This window comes from Topomyia yanbarensis, chromosome 3 (genome assembly GCF_030247195.1).
Source record: "Topomyia yanbarensis strain Yona2022 chromosome 3, ASM3024719v1, whole genome shotgun sequence".
NCBI lineage: Eukaryota > Metazoa > Arthropoda > Insecta > Diptera > Culicidae > Topomyia > Topomyia yanbarensis.
In genome coordinates, this window is record NC_080672.1 from 247,862,804 (window position 1) to 247,881,316 (window position 18,513).

Consider the following 18,513-nt stretch of genomic DNA (forward strand, 5'->3'; position numbering starts at 1 on the left):
CCCCTTTCGACAGTCCTTTTTATTTGTCTGATATGGTCACCCTAACACAAGAGTTTTGTAACAATGTTTGCGCAATTCTGTAGAGTATAATGGAAGTTATTTACGTCCAAAAACTGACACGGCTGCCACAGTTGATATTTTGAAGAGGGATTCTGTATTGAAAGCTTAAATGTATTCTACATTAAAATTAACGGCCTATTCAAAGATAATTGAGATATTATCACCAGATGCGCTAAAACTTTCAACTGAACTTGATAATGGCCTTTCACGTAGTTATACATCTATGGCGGCACTAGGGTTTTTATCGGATGTTTGTTCAAATGATCAATTATTATAAAATTGCTTGTTCGAACATTGATGTCCCTTCTCTGTAGTAGCGACTTCTTTTGACAGAGTATGCTTTTACTGATATAAAGTAAATCTGTACGTAAAAAATATAACATCTAAAATGCTTCAAAAATAAAGAACGTTCATGAATATTTGGAGTTTCGGAAGTTCTAATAATAGCGTTTACTGAGGGATTATCACCATCAAGTAAATCTCACTTAACAAAAAGTTACAGAATCTTTCAAAAGATTTATTGGATAAAATCTAACAAAATATTCTGTGGGAATAATTTACGGTATTGCTACTACAGTGAAGACCCGTTTTTATCAGCCCCTTGGTGAATTTTAGGCTGATAAAACGGGGACATTGATAAAACTGGGACATATTTTTTTTTCTTTTTAAGAAACCGAAGCTCTTAAAATATTCTTCTTTAGTCCCTAGATAAAGCCTCATAACCTTTTTTGCTTATTTAGCTTAAACTTCCCTTAAGGGGGTCTGACAGTGCAAATTAAAACTAAAAAAATGCGCTTCGGATCTCTTAGATAAGAAAAATATGCTCAAGAAAGGATTTACTCGAATTCAATTTGGTTCGTCTGCTAGAGCTCATCAAACTATCAACTCTCAATTTTCATATGAAGCTGATAAGTGCGTAAAAAAGCTCATAAAATCGGGTGCTGATAAAATGTATTTGATAGTCGAATCGAATTCACAAAAATATTCACACTATCGATCACTATCGTGCATATTACATCAAGAGCAGTCACACCAATTAACAGTAGTTACAATATTGCACAATATTGGCTGTACATTTGCACTAAAATTTCATAAAAACCCTATCTCAACATTTACAATGGGGGCAAGCGCTACGTTAACATTGTAAAAGCATAAAGACAGCCGAAATATAGCATTATCGCGAGCTCATGCATATAGAAAGCTGATATAACACCTACATGTTTCGAAGATTCTTGAAACATGTATGCTTTACATATACATTTAGCGCTATTATAGAGCTAATATAATACTACTATAATGCAGTGAGCTTACTTGTGCATCTCGCCGTGGAAATTATACGGCATTCGAACATAGCCAAATCAGCGCACTTGCTGTGAAAGACCCCTTTGTTCGAGATTTACGACAGGAAATTTGCGTAAAACAGGTTACATATTGGTTAAAGATTAAAATATTCATCACATATAATTAGAAGAGAATCAATTATAGTTCTAAACACAATTTTACAGTTTTACATTGGTGCTATATAATGGCACTAATTAAGTCCAGGTTTTAGCCCTGTGTCATGCTGATAATTTAATGCTTGCTTCTCGATTTCGCCTTTTTTGGCATTACAGTAAGATTCCGTTTTTGGCACGTTTCGTTTTTGGCATGCTCCATTTTTGGCAACAAAAAAGTTCCGTTTTGGCAACAAATGGGTTCCGTTTTTGGCAACATTATTTTTGCTCATAATAAATCTTTTGAAAAATGCTCAATAATCATTTCGTTGTAATAATGCATATCGCTTTTGACTTTATTTCCAAACATAGAAGTCATGGGCCCTATTCTCTCAGTCACGTCACTTAGTGACTAGAAGGAAATTTTGCTCTAGTCACTAAGTGACGTGACTGTGAGAATAGGACCCCATATTTACTACATTTTATAGGGGCGGGCAAATCGAACGTTGTTTTCAGCTAAGTCTGCGAAATCTTTAAAGGTCCGTTAAACTTTACGTGTTGAGCCGGTACAATTCTGTGCAAACCAGTTCTACTAAATCTATCAACGAAAATATTTTGCGATAATACATAAAAAATAGAAATTTTGCGACAGATTTCGATGATGTCGTCCCCTTCATCGAATAAGGTAATCTGGAGTAACTAAACTTCAGAATATTGAAATTTGATCGCAATAGAGAAAATTTGTGTGCATGTTTGGTTCAATATTTTCGATTAGATAATATTACACATCGACAGCATAATTCAGAATTGCTTCTTAAAATTTATCTATTTTGCATGCCCCATTAAAGCTCAAAAAGTGCTGGCTAGTTCAGCAATTCTGCACCGTTAATGTAGGTCGCATTTGGACAAACTTGGACTAGTTATAGAGTAAAAATTTCTGAAGTGCCCCCCCCCCCCATTTTTCACAAAGTGGTGAGTTTTGACATGTTTTAATTTTATTGTTTAGGTATCCGGGAACATCTTCGTGAAATATTTTGTCGTTATTGGAAATATTTTTAATAGTTTTTGTTACTTGAAAATTTATACACCCTTTTACTGTAATATTTTTACAGCCAAAGTTAAATTTCTAATTGCACCAAACTTCACTGGTGGTTTAACATATGTTTAGTCTAGAAAATTTCGAAAAAAATGTTTAACAAATGTTAACTATTTCTACTATTTTTTAAACAATTTTTCAAACAAATACAGTTTTAATCGAGTTTTTCACGCGATATTCATACCGTTTAAATTGTAAAATGTTGCATATATTATCAGCTTTCAATTCCAAGAAAAAAATTGGGCAAGCTTAAGGTTTTTAAAATATTTGATTTTTTGTGTGACCCGGCATGCCAAAAACAACGCGCGGGCGAAACAGTCGCTGGTCGCCACGGCACCCTTGGACCAACATCGCACTAGCGATCCTGCCGTACCCTCCGCAACACGATTAGACATGTATAAAAGTTGGCAATTCTTGAGCGTTTTTTCAAAAAGACATCTGCAATGAGTTACTCTAACAGGTTATCGTGCTCAATAAAATTACAAATTACAAATTACTCTCTTTGTTTACTTTCTCTTTCGATTTTTACGGCGTCACTATAACACTTCACTTATTTTACAGTACAGATCGAAAGACGGTGGTTTTAACTAGCATATTATGCAAAGAGCTGAGGGATAAATGTTAAAGTGACCGAATTATTAACAGAAGAGAAAGTAAACAAAGAGAGTAACTCATAGCAGATATGACGTTTTGGAAAAACGCCCAAGAAATGGCGTGTGACGGACTCAATCAATCAGTTCATACTTAGATCATACTGTTTGTTGAAATTAGTTGTAGTTGTGTGGTTGATAAATCACCCGGGAGAATGTTGTAATTCTTTGCATATAATAAAAGAAACATAACCAATGTGCGCGGGGAAATCTTTCCGTTGACACGAACAAATTAAAATAAAAAATTTGAATTGCAAATATGCAATGATTGTCGAATGGATATTTATAGATGCGAAAGAAATTGTTTTACTTCAGGTGAACAAGAACAGATCTTCATTGAAGCGATAAATGAAGTATCGCGTATAGGGCTAGTTTGTACTGAATCAATTATAATAAAATTACAATGGTTCGATTGAACGAAGAGTAATTTCAAATAATTGTATTAATTGTGTATTATTGAATTAGTATTCAATTGGATATTATTGATAGCACTATCGCAACGAAACTCATTCTCTAACTTTGCATTTTCATGTAGTTAGAGCCGTGGCGAGCTCCGACCGACTCGCTCACGCGATGTTGGTCCAAGTGTGCCATGGCGACTGTTTCGCCCGCGCGTTGTTTTTGGCATGCCGGATCACACAAAAAATCAAATATTTTAAAAACCTTATGCTCGCTCAAAATTTTTTTTCTTGGAATTGAAAGCTGATAATATGCAAAATTTTACAATTTGAACGGTATGAATATCGCGTGAAGAACCCGATTAAAACTGTATTTGGTTGAAAAATTGTTTAAAAAATAGCAGAAATAGTTAACATTTGTTAAAAAAATTTTTCGACATTTTCTAGACTAAACATATGTTAAACCACCAGTGAAGTTTGGTGCAATTTGAAATTTAGCTTTGGCTGTAAAAAATATTACAATAAAAAGGTGTATAAATATTCCATTAAACTATTATAAATATTTTGAATAACGACAAAATATTTTACGAAGATGTTCACGGGTACCTAAACAATAAAATTAAAACATGTTTTGCAAAATTTCACCACTTTGTGAAACATGGGGGAGGCACTTCAGAAATTTTTACTCTATGGAAATTTATCTTTTCAAATAACGCAAGGCCTAACTTCGAAAAAAAATTATTCCGCTATTATGACAAGTTTAAAGTACTTTAAAATTAACAGTTGCGTTATATTACATATTATACGGTGTTCGTCTAAGTCCAACTGATTATATAGTGGAATTAAAGCGGAAACCATTCTAGGAATTGTAATTTATAATATTCGAAATACGAGTATTTCAGAGAAAAATATTTTGTAATTTGGGGAGAAATGCCGCACATTTCTAAAAATCGATCCTGCATCAAAAAAAAAAAAACCATTCAATATTTAATAAAGTTTCTAAAACGTTGTGAAATGGTTTTTGTAATGAAAAAAAAATCATCAAATTTCCATGAACATTTAAAAAAAAAATGTCATTGCGGGTGAGACGCCGCACCGTGGTCACAAATTGAAAAATATTGAATAAAATTATTTTTAGCTCTCGTTGATGTTTTTGTGATTAGTTGTCCAGCTGAGTGTCATGAAGTTGGAATACACCTATAAATCGGCTAGCACCTCCATTTTTCTTAAGGGGGTACTACCATTTCTAGAAACATTTTTTTATTCAACATTTTAAAAATATTTTTCTTTTGCAACCTTGTGTAACGGTTAAGTTGGAGTAACTTAATTAAGTAACTTATATCTATGTGCTGGTAGGTGTTTCCTAAAAGCAGTTTCGTGTTGTTGCGCCCAACAATGAATTTATATAGCTTAGGTTTGTTCTTGAAAGATTCATTTTGAAAAAGCATCAGTATGTTGAAATTTTCGTTTTTATCCCAATATTGACATCACTACCATTCAATGCGTTCACTAAAATTAGTGCCTGAAACTTTAAAGAACAAACCGAAGTAACTAATACTTAGATACATATCGCTCGTTTAAATATACAGATAAATAGACTGATAATCCTATATGTCACTGTGTCAGGTCCGTTAGTTTGTGGATTTACCTTATTAAGACCCTATACCTGACGCAAATGTTCATTTAATGACATTTAAAGTTGAAAAAATACATTTTAGCTACGTATCCTCCGCCATCGAGTGCGGCATCTCACCAGCACGACATTTTCCTCTGAAATTATGGATGACCGTGTTCATGATCAGAATGCCTTCTAAAAGGTCCCCAGCTATTCAACCGATACATGATTTACCAAAAAATCGAACAATTTAAGAAAAACGAAGTTTTAATGTGGCACTGAAAAATTTTCGGGACTCCCTGGTGTAACTGGATGCACATAATCATTAATAAAATTTTCGTGAGTTAATAATAAGGATTATTTTACATCTCCAGTGGTGTAATTCTTTAAAAGACAAACTCACAATATCATTGCACTATATCATATTACTGTATAAAAGTGACCATATGTACGAGATATAAAGTGTGCGCCATTTCTCCCGGAATTACCCTATATCTAAAGTATGGACATACTTAATTAGGTTTGCGCCTACTGAAATGCGGGAGTGAGTTTTAGAAAGACCAAACTAAAGCGATCTTTGGTAGTCAACCTAAAAGTAATGCCATCTGACCAAGAGAAAACATCGATTGGTTTTTATCAGAGTTTTGCAAGCATTCGTAATCCTCATTCAAATATCGTCATTTTGGTTGAGATTTTCCCAATTGTTTAAAGTATCTGCTCAAATATTATTTAATATTTAAAATTTGGAATCCTACGCACCAAAAAATTATGAATTTTATCATTGACGTAATTGCAAACATGACACAATTTAACAACCCGTAATTCTCGAAATGACGAAACATTACCGTGTTCCGTTTAATTATACATGAAACATATACTTTACATGCGCAATGACATAAAATTACACTTACTGCCATTGAAAACAAACGCCATATGTTGAGTAAAATTACACGATTTACAAAAATCAACGTCATGTAAAATTAAAACCAAACGTAAAACTAAGTCATTTTTGATGCTCGTATATGTCAGGGTCAGGAGACGTAAATTTACAAGATTTTTTCTAGGTGTGTAAATATCCAATATCGTCAAAGGCATTACGAATCATTCAATTCTACTATTATTTTTTTAAACTTCGCGGAACTACGGTTTAATGTCAACAAGACCCGAGTCCTGAGAATAAACTGTAAAATATTGCTATGCCTCTGTTAATCGGAAATATTTTTTATTATTTCCACATGCGTCCAATGTTTTTCCAGGTGCCTTCATTTAGAGATTATCTAGTAATTGGCCTCAAAATATTACGCAGGGTTCACTAGCTTCATCTGTATTTTTAGAGTTAAGGGCGTAGATTTTCAATGTGTTCAAGCTTGCTTTTGTGTTGACATTATGCAGAATCATGATTCGCAGAGCAGATATTTTTTTCGACAGATACAATCTTGTATCCTGGAGGTCCATCCATAGGATAGCCCATTTTAACGTGCGCTCCCTTCATCGTTTTATTTGCAGCGGCATGTATGATGTCGCCGGTTTGCGGATTCGGTAGTGTATGCCCACGAAGCACGCAGCGGTTGATAACGACCACTTTGCAGAATGCAGCGGCGGTTGCAGCCGTAGCGGCAGTCACACACAATACATCTTCACTGTGTCCCAATTCATCCTCTGCTTCTGTACCTGCTTTCAAGTGCCCTCGGTGTCCCCGTGCCTACTCGCTGTCCTACACATTGGACCGTCACATGAAGTATGAATGTGGAGTAGCAAAACAATTCGGCTGCTTTAAATGTGGAAAACGATTTTCTCGGAAAGATATTCTGAAGGCACACATTTCCAACACAAAACTACATTGTAATAACCCACTTTACCAGCCGATGGAGTAGTTTGATTTCGGGGTGGTATCCTCTCCGTGGTGCCACGTATAAGGCATTTATGATTAAAAACTAACATTCACAACCCTGATTGCCATAGCTGTTAGTAGGACCTGCGACAGAAATGTATTTTTAGAAGATTTTACTTTTCGAAAAAAAAGTCTTAACGGTTGTAACTTTCTAAGCCACACATTTGTACAACTTTGTATATTGATGTAGATGAATTATTTAAAATAAAGCCAAATTGCTGTTCTAACACAGGTTAGTTTTGTTTGTATTTCAATAATCAATTCCTTATTAGTTTGCTGCAGTACATATATAAGTTTTGTTATTGAGTATTTCGAAGCTATGACATTATGGTTTGCTTTGTCGTGCTATGTGTATCATACAAAAAAATAGGAACAAATTCAATTGTAAATTTTCAGGATTCCCTCTGTACACATATCACCCCCCGGTGCTAGTTCCTGAAGATGCATTGTATCAATGCCCACGATGTCCGCGGGTGTATCGCCGCAAGATAACATTGGCGCGGCATTTGCGTCATGAGTGTGGCGTGAGAAAAAACTTCCAGTGTCCTTACTGCCATCATGTGTCCCAGCGAAACGATCAGCTGTTAGGACACATTCGAAGGACACATCCAGATATTGCACCGTATCTTCCCACTAAACGGTACCGTCGCACGTGGGAGAAGTTGTAAAATACGTTTAACCTATTGACCAAAATAAATAGTCGCACTTGTAAAAAAATTGATTTTCATTTCACAATTTACAATTAACCACACAGTAAGCAGACTGGTTCAGCAAGTTTTTCATTTGTGCCGTTTTTCTTTTCTTTCAATAACCTGGTGAAGATGCTTGTGTATGCAATTTTTTTTAATTATTTTGGACACACTACATTTCCTAACCAATTGTTAGTAATAGTAGCAGCCAGTGTCAAACGATTCCGCATAAAAACCATCCCAACCTGTACTTTTCCAGATGAGCTAAATGTGATGCCTCACTCGTCTGCATCTTCGCTAATCGGCGCTTCGTTATTACATTCCGGCTTGGCACCACCGTCGCCGTTTTCACAACCAGCATCGTCAACACCTACACTGTTGTATGAACCGGAAATTACTATTCGTCGTCTGTACAAATGTTGCGGTCAAAGCTGCGAGCCTAATTGTCTTTCCTCCGGATCAAATACTAGTAATAATCTCAGTCGAAGCAACACTAGCCACTTCGGTAGCACGATGGTCATTCCGCCGAAACAGGCTTGTTCTAGCAGTTCAACCTTATTTCAGTGCGAGTACTGTGGCTTCTCCTGCTCCTGGAAGTATGACTTGAAACTTCATCTGAAGCAAAAACATGGCATACACAAAAAGTTCATGTAATCGTAGCTATGACAATATACTATAATGGATATTTTGTGAGTTTTTAAACTGAATTTATCTGTTATCTTCTCAAGCCAAATATCTACGTGTTATGTTTTCTGAGTACGTTCTACTTTCTATTTTTGAGCTCGAAAAGCGATTACCAAAAAATGCGAATGTCTGTACTATTAAGTATTTTCAATGCCTTCCTAACTAGTTCTTGTGCACTTAAATTACTATGGCTATGCTTATTGATTTTATATTACACAAAACTTTTTAGGAAAACATTTTCAAGACACAGACTGTAACATTTTAACTGTTAAATGTTGGATGTCATATATTTGAGTGCAATGCATATTGACAACAAAGTTTATTTTTTCTAGTATCGAGATGATCGGTTAGGTTTACACATTTCATTCTAAGAATGAGCAGATATTTAGGTAAGGGCGAATTTTTCAAGCAAAGCTGACAAGATTTACAAGCGTAATCCTACATCTTTGGGGGGAAAAGTCATACAGAAAGATTAAAATTGGTGTTTGCTTCATCTACACATACATAAAAAAGTTTTCTTTGTTGTCAGCGTTTAGAAAATATGAAAATAAAAACTATGTTAAACTATATCAATGAAATAAAGCAGTATGAATTAAAATCCAGATGTGTGTATCAGTATTAAAATATTTAGTGCACGTCCAAGTATTTCTTAGGAAAATTTATTAGAAAACCGAGCCTTAGAATCAACGTAGTTGTTTTTAAAATATCTATTTCAATTAGTTTGTTTTGTTCTAGTTTTCAGTAGGTTTGAGTTCATTTTATTTTATTGTTTTATGATTTTTCTTCAACATTTTCGTTTCTTCACCTTCGCCTGCTTCCAGACCGAAACCCAGCATCGAGTATATTTTACGCAAACTATATTAACAACGGTCAGCGTTTCCAGTGCAGCGTGTGTGATAAAAGCTACCTGCGGAAACGACATCTTCAACGCCACATGCGAGACGAGTGTATAGGAATTCCCCCTCGTTTCAACTGCGATCACTGTGATTCCAAGTTCCGCCGCAAATACCATCTGGTTAGGCATATGGCTTCAAAGCATGGAATCCAGATGGAGAAAATGCTTGGTGCCGTTGGAACGGTTAAAAACGAGAACGAGTATTATAAACCAAAGGGCACCGGCGACGGGGACAAGTTTTCGGTGGATGCACTGATGATGAAACAGGAAGTGCTAGATCAAGTTACCTCGCAGTCGTCGCTGTTGCACAACTTTAAGACACTCTTTTTTGACTACGCGCTCAAGAACGTGCCAACGCAATTACAATAAGTTTTATTTTCAATTTTTTTCACTCGTCATTTGATTCTGTCTTTTTCGTGTATTGTCTAAGTTTTAACCTGATTTTTTAATCAAGCCTAAATTCGCTCAATTTCTTTGACTGATGTATGTTTTCGCGAATTTTCGCAAATTTCCAACAGTATCTCATTTTCACTACGAAGCCATTAATTTTAAGTAAAATTTTGAACCAAACGAAAATGCCATTTTTATATTTAGTATTTTTTTTGACTTTATAATAAAAATCGCGAATTTGTGATTTAATAAGGATTCAGATATTTTTCTGCTAAGATGTAATTTTGTCTACAGCAATCTCAATAAAATAAGTTTAAAAAGCCAAACCGATGAAGACTGCTTATTATTTGTACAATTTACATGAAGAAATCAAAAAAAAACAAATGTCATTGCATTTCGTTCGAACGTTCATCTCATATGCTCCTTTTCTTTTTCTGTCTTGTCGTGTTTTCCCTTAAAACATACTATAAAGCAGTACTAAATTTAGCTGTTTTGGTCTCTTCTGTTCCCGTTATTTAACTTTTTTTTTCGTTTCTTGCTATTGATACCCAGTGTTGCCAACCACTTTTATGAAATAATCACATAAACGAAAAAAAAAGTCCACAAAACGAAGCACAATTTAAAAATTCAAATTTAAACCCTACAATTTTCCAGATCTAACATTTGCAAACGCCCACTGCCGGGATGGAAGGCGTCTGCTACAGTTAAACGATCTGTTATATAACATTAAATTTTCCGATCTGTCCAAGTTTCTTAACGCCGATGGCCGTTATCACTGTCCGAGGCGGAATTGCGATAAAAACTATAAGGATGCGAGCTCCCTCCAGCGTCACATAAGGTAATAATAACATAATTAGCCTATTGATTGTTTAACGTCCAAATGCCTTTTTTCCGTGTTGGGATTTCTTCCGTTTTTTTCTTTTTCTTTTCGTCCAACAGGTACGAGTGCGGCGGCATGAAGAAGTTCCGCTGTGTCATGTGCGGTAAGGCGTTCTCACAAGGATCGCATTTGAAACGGCACCTCGAGTCCGGTGTTTGTATTAAATACTACTTTTAACCGATTTTTTAAAGTAGTTGTGTTTCATAAACCACGAGAGTCCAAATGAAGAAACAAGTGTACCAAACAAACAGAAGAAAAAAATGAAACCGAAAATGCAGGAAAACACAAGTCTTAGCCTAGGGAAAAAGCAAAAATGCACGTTAACGATTTCGTTATAAAAGTTTTGTAAATAGCCATCGTCCAGGCTGATTGCCTGTGGCGATAACAATAACGTTGTACATCAATAGTAACTTATGAGAGAATGATGTTGTAGTTTGTTGTTTTTGTTGAATCGTAATATGATTGTTATCTATTGTTTAAGACCGACAGGAACGACCCCAAAACAAAGATTATCAAAGTTTTTTATAACTTCATACAAAGAGCTGTAAACCAAACCAAATTAGAAGAAAACAATAAACCTAGTTAACTGAACAATTTTAACTAACTATGGCCAGTCTATCATTGTTCTCTTCTGTTGTGCTGTTTGGGTAGGGTTTTTAGCTTGTAGATTTCCGCCATTCAAAGTTGTGTTAAATTTTCTTCTTAAATTTGGTGTGTGTTTGTATCGTTTCTCGTCGGATCTAGCTGAAACCTGCAGTAATTTGTCGATGTCGAGCTCGGACGTGCTGGGAATGATGGCGGTAGCCGCGAGCGCCAGTGATTCCACCCGGCCTGCCGAGAAGAATATCGAAGAAGTGACTATCACGGACGACGATTTTATCCACCTTGAGGGCCTGTACGATGATGAAACCAAGGTGGTCTCGGTCGCGTCTACTGATTTTATGATCGCAGAGCAGCATCTCGGCATGGATAATTCCGAGGCAAGTGGATCTCTGGTAACGCAAAATGTGGGCTCCGAGCAGCAGTTGCCATCCACGAAAGAAATTATTTCCTATCAACGTTACGGGAAGATTGACAAAAAAGTGTTGACAAATTTGAATTTCAAGTGTCATTTGTGTGGATTCGGTTGCACTATCCGTGAAACGCTGTTGAAACATTTTGATGAAGAGCACCCATTGTAATCTATGGTATTCTAACGAAGAACATATTCAGTGTATGTATTTGACTGAATAAATTATGGCTGATGGTTGAATTAAACAGAACAAAAGGGTTTTGCTCTAGTTAACTTTGAAATTTAATCGTAGAATCCGTAGATCAAGCCAGACTAAATATCATCCTTATTTTTCTAACATGTTTCACTTTGTTTCAGGTATCATACTGGGAGATATTGAGTACCTCAATGATGTTGCCGGGCAAAAGATGGCGTCCATAGCACCATCGCCGACAGAAGACACGTTGGTATTCGAGGTGAAATCAATCGACGCTGACGCCGGTACCATCGAGTACATAATGCAAGAAGAATCGACCAGTAGCGAAGAAGAACGGAAGCCACTACTTAGGGAGCTTGCATCCGTGAAGAAAGAGCGCAAAATTCCTCCCCACATGCGCCCGAAGAATGATTGTGAAGCCCGTTTCGAGTGTCCCAAGTGCGGGAAGGGTTACTCGCTAGCGAAAAACATGCGTCGGCATGCCCGATTGGAATGCGACCAAGAGCCCAAGTTTGCATGTCCGCACTGTCCACTGCGCTGCAAACGGAACAATCAACTGAAGAGACACATCACATCCCGGCATCTCAACAAGTCCTGAATGTAAAGATTGTAACTGTTTTGTTGGTTGGCCATTTGAGCCGGTTGATGTTATTCTGTTCACCATATCGGTCATCTCTACCCATGGTGGTTGCTTGCTAAAACGGTCGTTTGCTTTCTTTATCGTTAGCCGCAAAGTCATTAGAGGGTTTCTGAATATTTGAGCGTAAATGACGAGATTCACTATGACGTATTGATGAATACTAAGCAAATATATTTATGTTTTTTGTCGATGAATCTTGGCCTAGTACCTGTTGAATATAAAATTTCTATTTTGAATTCCGAGCAACACAAATTATTAAAAATGATCGTAATTCAACGAATCAATGTTAGTAAATAACGCGAATTCTAAACGATTCCATGTGGAAAACGATTGTGTTACAAACGACCTACTGCCAAGTGTTTTCCTTACTTATGACCAATTGATTTGCAAATATGTGCTGTAACAAACACAGTGCATTTAGCCAAATACGAATAGAAACGAATAGTATTGCATTGTTGTTCGGTTAATTGATTTCTACAACTAATATTGCATTTTGATAGTAAGTCTACGTTTCCAAAAAATATTTGCTTATTCTATCAATGAAGAACAAAACTGTATAGCTGGCTTGTTTTGCATCGTTTATTGTCTGGCCGATTTTGTGCATTGATGACACACAACTAACATTTGAATAAAAACAACGCAAGGTTATTGTCTAACAAAACTATTGTTTTAACTGAAAATGCTGAGTCCTTGGTATCTTTTGGTACTCTTTTTTTGTTTGTAAATTTCGGTTTTCTCATAACACTATTGGTGTAAATACACTTTAAATATTTTCATAACAGACCTCGGTAGTGCCTTTAGAATGTTTTAGTCAATACGGAGTATAAATTCGATAAGCGGCGGGTGTTTGTACTAGTTATTTGTGGCTCTTCTTCTATACTAATTCGTTTGTTTCCTTGCAGATAAACGCTCACCCAAATCGCCGTTGGTGTCCGCAGCAGCTAAGAAAATCAAAACGTTCACAGTGAGTGTTCCAACGTCATCACAATCGGCCTTGATATCTCCAGTGAATACGGTCACTTCGCAGCACGTAACTCAGATAACCCAGTCTACACCGGTAATTTTGAACGATCTCAATGACTGTCTGCTGGAGAGCAAGAATATTGTTGTGTCCAAAAAGGATAATAAATACATTTTGTTCACCACGGCGGCCGTGTCACAACCGCCACCGTTACAGCCTGTACAAACGGCCACCGTGATCGACACCGGACGCATCGAGGAACTGCTGAAAAAGGATAAGATTATCAAGAAGACGGAATTGCAGGGCGATGGCACAACGACTACAACATACATCTTCGACGAGTGCGGTAATATTCAAGTTCTCTCTACCTTCTTTTGGGTCTCATTTTGTTCGGAGAATTTGGGTTTTTCAGAACTCTTCGCTTATATTTATACATCACACAATCGTTTGATCGATAAGGGCGCATAACACGGGAGTAGAAAAATTAAAATCATTTTCAAGTTCTGCGCCCTCAAGGTCTCTTCATACGTTTCTTAGTTATTTCGGGCACCTAACGATTGTGATAGGTCATCACTATTAATATCATTTACACATAGGTTTAATTGGTTGCGGACTGTAATAAGAATAAAATGTTTCTACTTCGGTTTGTCTTTATTTTACCATATAAATATGTCACTAAACAGAGAAAAGAAAACTACACGCAAGAACTTTTTCTAAAGTTCTTAGCTGGTAATTGAAACCATTATTTTCAGATTCTATTGTATGTTTTTTTTTTTTGACTGCGCCTATCTAACTATTGTTTGATTGTGTTTTACGCTTGCCATCCATGCTAACCCATCTCACCTAAATTGATAATATTGGTTTTTCGCTAACAAATTGTTTGATGTTCTTGCAGATATTTTACCGTTGAAATCTACATCCAAAGAAATGATAGCTCACTCCACACCGATGCCGGCAACGGTGGAGACGATCAGCTTGACTCCACAGCACATGGGAAAACCGACTACTATTTCGATAGTAAAAGTTGGTGCTGGTGACGTTGTGACTACAGCAGGCACAGCAGTAATCCCAGTTGGAACCGCGTTAGTTCCCACTTCAATAACACCCAGTATCAGTGCTATCAGTGGCAACAGCACTTTAATCAATGCCAGTACAATTCACAGCAACCAAAGTCAAATTGCTTCCGCTAAGAAGCTCTTGAAACCAACACATCCGCGGATCAAGTATTCTAAGCATAAAAATCCATCGGTAAAGTCAATAACAACTTTACCGATTTTGACGATCCCTACGGTCACTACCAGCCAGCCGATTACGGTTCCTATCCAAGAATCGGTCACTGGAACGACCACAAAGATCGAATTACTTAATTTTTCCCTTTCGCGAAAATTCCCTGGACATGGTGCTAAAACTATTGATGTGAGCAACATCCAGCAGATACCGATTACAGCCGTATCGAAACCGATGCCCATGCGATACACTGTCAATGAGTATGAAACATCCGCCTCAAATACATCTCAAAGTAATGATTTCACCAGCGGTATGATTGATGATCTGGATTACTCTGTTATCGATGACATTGAGCTTCCGGATGATGTACAGGTGAATTTTGCAGACGCGTATCCGTCAAAGTCATCGCATGGTGAAATAGACGATGATGCGGCTGAGTCACAGGATCCTGCCAAATCGATGGCCAACAAGAAAGGGCTCAAATCTGAAGCAAAAATACTCAACACTTCGATGGACGAAAAGTATGCTCTGTTGGCTAATACGAGTATTATGAAAAACTTTGAGTACACAGTAAATGAGTCAGTGGTGAGTGATAATGACGACGGCGAGATGCGGCAGTACATTTGTCGGCATTGTGGCAAACGTTACCGCTGGAAATCGACGCTACGCCGGCATGAGAATGTGGAATGTGGTGGCAAAGAGGCAATGCACCAGTGTCCCTATTGTACATACAAGGCGAAACAGCGTGGCAATTTAGGGGTTCACATTCGCAAACATCATGCGGATATGCCCCAGCTGGAAAGCCGCCGTAAGTCGAAGAATCGCGAGTCGTTGAATCTGATCGATTCGATCAAACCGGAAACGATGGAATCGGGAAGCCAAGAGCATCTGTGAACTAAGCATAATAGAAGTGGTCGTTAATGTTAGAAATTGAAACGATATCGCGATTCTTCTGTTACTTTACACCAAGAGTGTGTAGTTATATTTGATGATTGGAACATGAAGTACACGGAAGAAAATTCAAATACATTTTTATTTCAATGTTTTATACGACATGCTTCTGTTAACACTGCCTTGAACTCCATTACTCTAGGTTCCACAGATGACGGATTAGCTCAACTAGTAATATCTGGAAATGAAAAATATTTTTTTAAAGGCTTTTTATTGCAAAAGTCACGCGGACTACTTTTTTTATTTTTTGCTTTATTTTCGATTTTTCTCAAAAATACTTCTAACAATTACAAAAAATATGCACCCTTATTCTTGTTTACGACGAATGCAAGATTCGTTCGAAAGCGATTCGAACGAATACTAAGCCCATTTGATTTTGCTGTCGTAAACGGGAATACAAACCACTTTCGAACGAATCTCGAATTCGTCGTAAACAAGAATAAGGGTGATGAAATTGCTGAGCCCATAATCGCAAGTCAGTCACATGTTCTATGGAATTCCCTATCTACATGGGACTTACTTCCGATTATATGCAGCACAGGTATCCTCCGTTCCATTATGTTTGTAAGGTTGCCATACAAAAATGAATTTCTGTTAATCTGACATGAAATTCTTTAGCTCTAGAGGATCAAATAAACAGTTTTCAAACGACTCCTTATTCCATAGTTTTATGGAATATAAATGGGGAAAAAACAATTAAAAATAATCGCTATAACGTATTGAATAGGAATTCCGCTTTTGATGGATCGTTTCTAGTAAATGGATTTCCAGGTAGTGTCGTGCACCAGCACAGAGTAATACAAAAATTTACAGCAATTTCAGTGTTTTTGTCGTTCATTTCAGCTGCAGAGAGTAGGTTCTAAATACAGATTTTTTTACAAGATAAGCATAACATAACCAATACAATAGGATTTAGTGGTAAGACAACTATGGAGCAGCATTCTAAAAGCAGTCACTTGACACAGAAAATAAAGTCAGAACCAAATAATTTTTTGCTAAGTGTTCGCTTTTACAGCGAAGCTGCTATTCTGTGAATGAAATCAAACTTTGTCAACACTTGTAACTTAAAGTTAATCATCATTTTCGTCGCTACATTTTATCTCTATAGATCTTACGAACATAAGTTTGAATGAGTTTTAACTGTGAATTTATCTTGTATTATTGCAATTATCATACACGCACGTATGCAAACAGGGCATATTACTAGGTTATACAGCAGTAGATTATATTTGAGAACTACAAATAATAATTGCATTTTTTGATTCCCACCACTTTCGTTTCACTACAAACTGATAAGTAGGGTAATTGCAAGCTTTCCCGGAATATACACTACGTGTGGTTATGTCTTTCCTTTCTGCAGATTCCTTGATGATCTGAGCTGCAGTGAAACACTGTTTCTTCTTTCTGTAATCGTGTAGAGTTTATGTAGTAGTAACGATTAAGATTTTAAAATCGTTTTGCGTTCAACTGTCAGCTTAAATTTTGTTTAGAAATCATAACAAAACGAACATTATAAAATAAGAGGTTGAAATTAAGAATTATAATAACGAGGCAAATTAAATTGCAGTATATTAGAATAGAGTAGGAAGGAGGTCTAAACGTTAATGTGCAGACAAAAAAATGACATACAAACTCATTCAGCTGACACAGTTGAAAAAGAAACACTGTTTGTAATTTGGTTGCCATTCATGTGCCCAGAGGAAAGGTATGCGAAAAAAAACTCAATTTGACACATGTAAAAATTGCATTAGTGTTAGAGATGACACATGCATACTAATACAAACAATACATGCAAATTTTTAAATTTAGAAGATGATCAGCACTATATATATGATTCTATATATTTATCTGAAAACTTAAAAAATAAATGGATGGAAGTTTATGAGCTAAAAATCGTATCTCAGATGTTGTGTTTCTTTTTCGTCAATTTATTTTTTCGTATTTCTTCGTTAAGTTCAACGTGCATAAGTCTGTCATACGAGGAAAGAAACTTAAAATAAGAACGCCTATATTCTCTGTCATATATGTATTCCAACCATGTTTAAGAAGTATACTTAAGTTCCGTTATATTTTTCTCTTGTACTAATATTTGTTTTTCTTTTTCAGGTAAGCTACCATTGACTGGTTGGAAGCGTAAGCGGGACTGGGAATAATGACTGATAATGTTCCATTCTAATCCGGATGGCTTCAACCTGGCTGATCTGTGGGCGGAATTGGTTACCCAGTTTATTTTTACTAACACATTTTTTTGTATTTTTAGAATTGTTCCAGAGCGTGGCAGTAGGTGGACCAACGCTGCCTCCTCGCTCGTGGCTAATGTGGAAGTATCTGGAAACCAAGTACAAAAACCTGGGCCAGGAGATATACAAATGCCGACAGTGTGGCAAATTGTACCGTACCAAATATACGTGGAAACGCCACGAAAAGAAGGAATGTGGTGTAAAGCCCCAGTATCATTGCACACACTGCGATTTTTCCACCAAGTATAAGCACAATTTGAAAACGCACAATAAAATCAAACACGAACTTCTCCAGTCGATGCATCACGTTCACTCGCAGCACCTCCACTATCACCATCAGCATCTTCCTCAGGGAGGCCTACCGCTGGTGACGGTCGGTGATAGTTTAGGTGATGTTAGTGAGGGCGATGGCTCGTCTGGTGAGCCTGGTAGCGATGGAATCAGTTGCAGGAATAACAATATCCTTAAACCGCAGCTCGATGATGACGGTGCTGATATCGCGTGATCGGCGCAAAATCTTCTAAATATCTGTACACACGTAAGGCGTATTGTTATCGGTGTGGTAATAGCAGTGGCATAATCAAGTGATGATGGGTTCCAGCGAA

At 36.7% G+C, this 18,513-nt stretch overlaps 2 protein-coding genes across 4 annotated transcripts in view; both read left to right on the top strand.

Moving 5' to 3' along the window:
• LOC131693587 (longitudinals lacking protein) overlaps positions 1 to 17,566 on the top strand; it is a 71,991-nt gene extending 54,425 nt beyond the window's left edge. For 2 of the 3 annotated variants that reach the window (XM_058981510.1, XM_058981511.1), the window contains exons 7-8: positions 13,432 to 13,836; positions 14,386 to 17,566. In XM_058981510.1, coding sequence (XP_058837493.1) covers positions 13,432 to 13,836; positions 14,386 to 15,611 — 1,631 coding nt within the window. In that variant the 3' untranslated portion in view covers positions 15,612 to 17,566. The remainder of the gene's footprint in view (positions 1 to 13,431; positions 13,837 to 14,385) is intronic. The other variant, XM_058981512.1, reaches the window with a different exon arrangement.
• Positions 11,527 to 13,425, top strand: LOC131693589 (longitudinals lacking protein, isoforms N/O/W/X/Y-like). Its single transcript, XM_058981513.1, has 2 exons — positions 11,527 to 11,661; positions 12,051 to 13,425. The coding sequence occupies exon 2, from the start codon at positions 12,101 to 12,103 to the stop codon at positions 12,485 to 12,487; it is 387 nt and encodes a 128-aa protein (XP_058837496.1). The 5' UTR covers positions 11,527 to 11,661; positions 12,051 to 12,100; the 3' UTR covers positions 12,488 to 13,425.
• Positions 17,567 to 18,513: the final 947 nt, after the last annotated feature.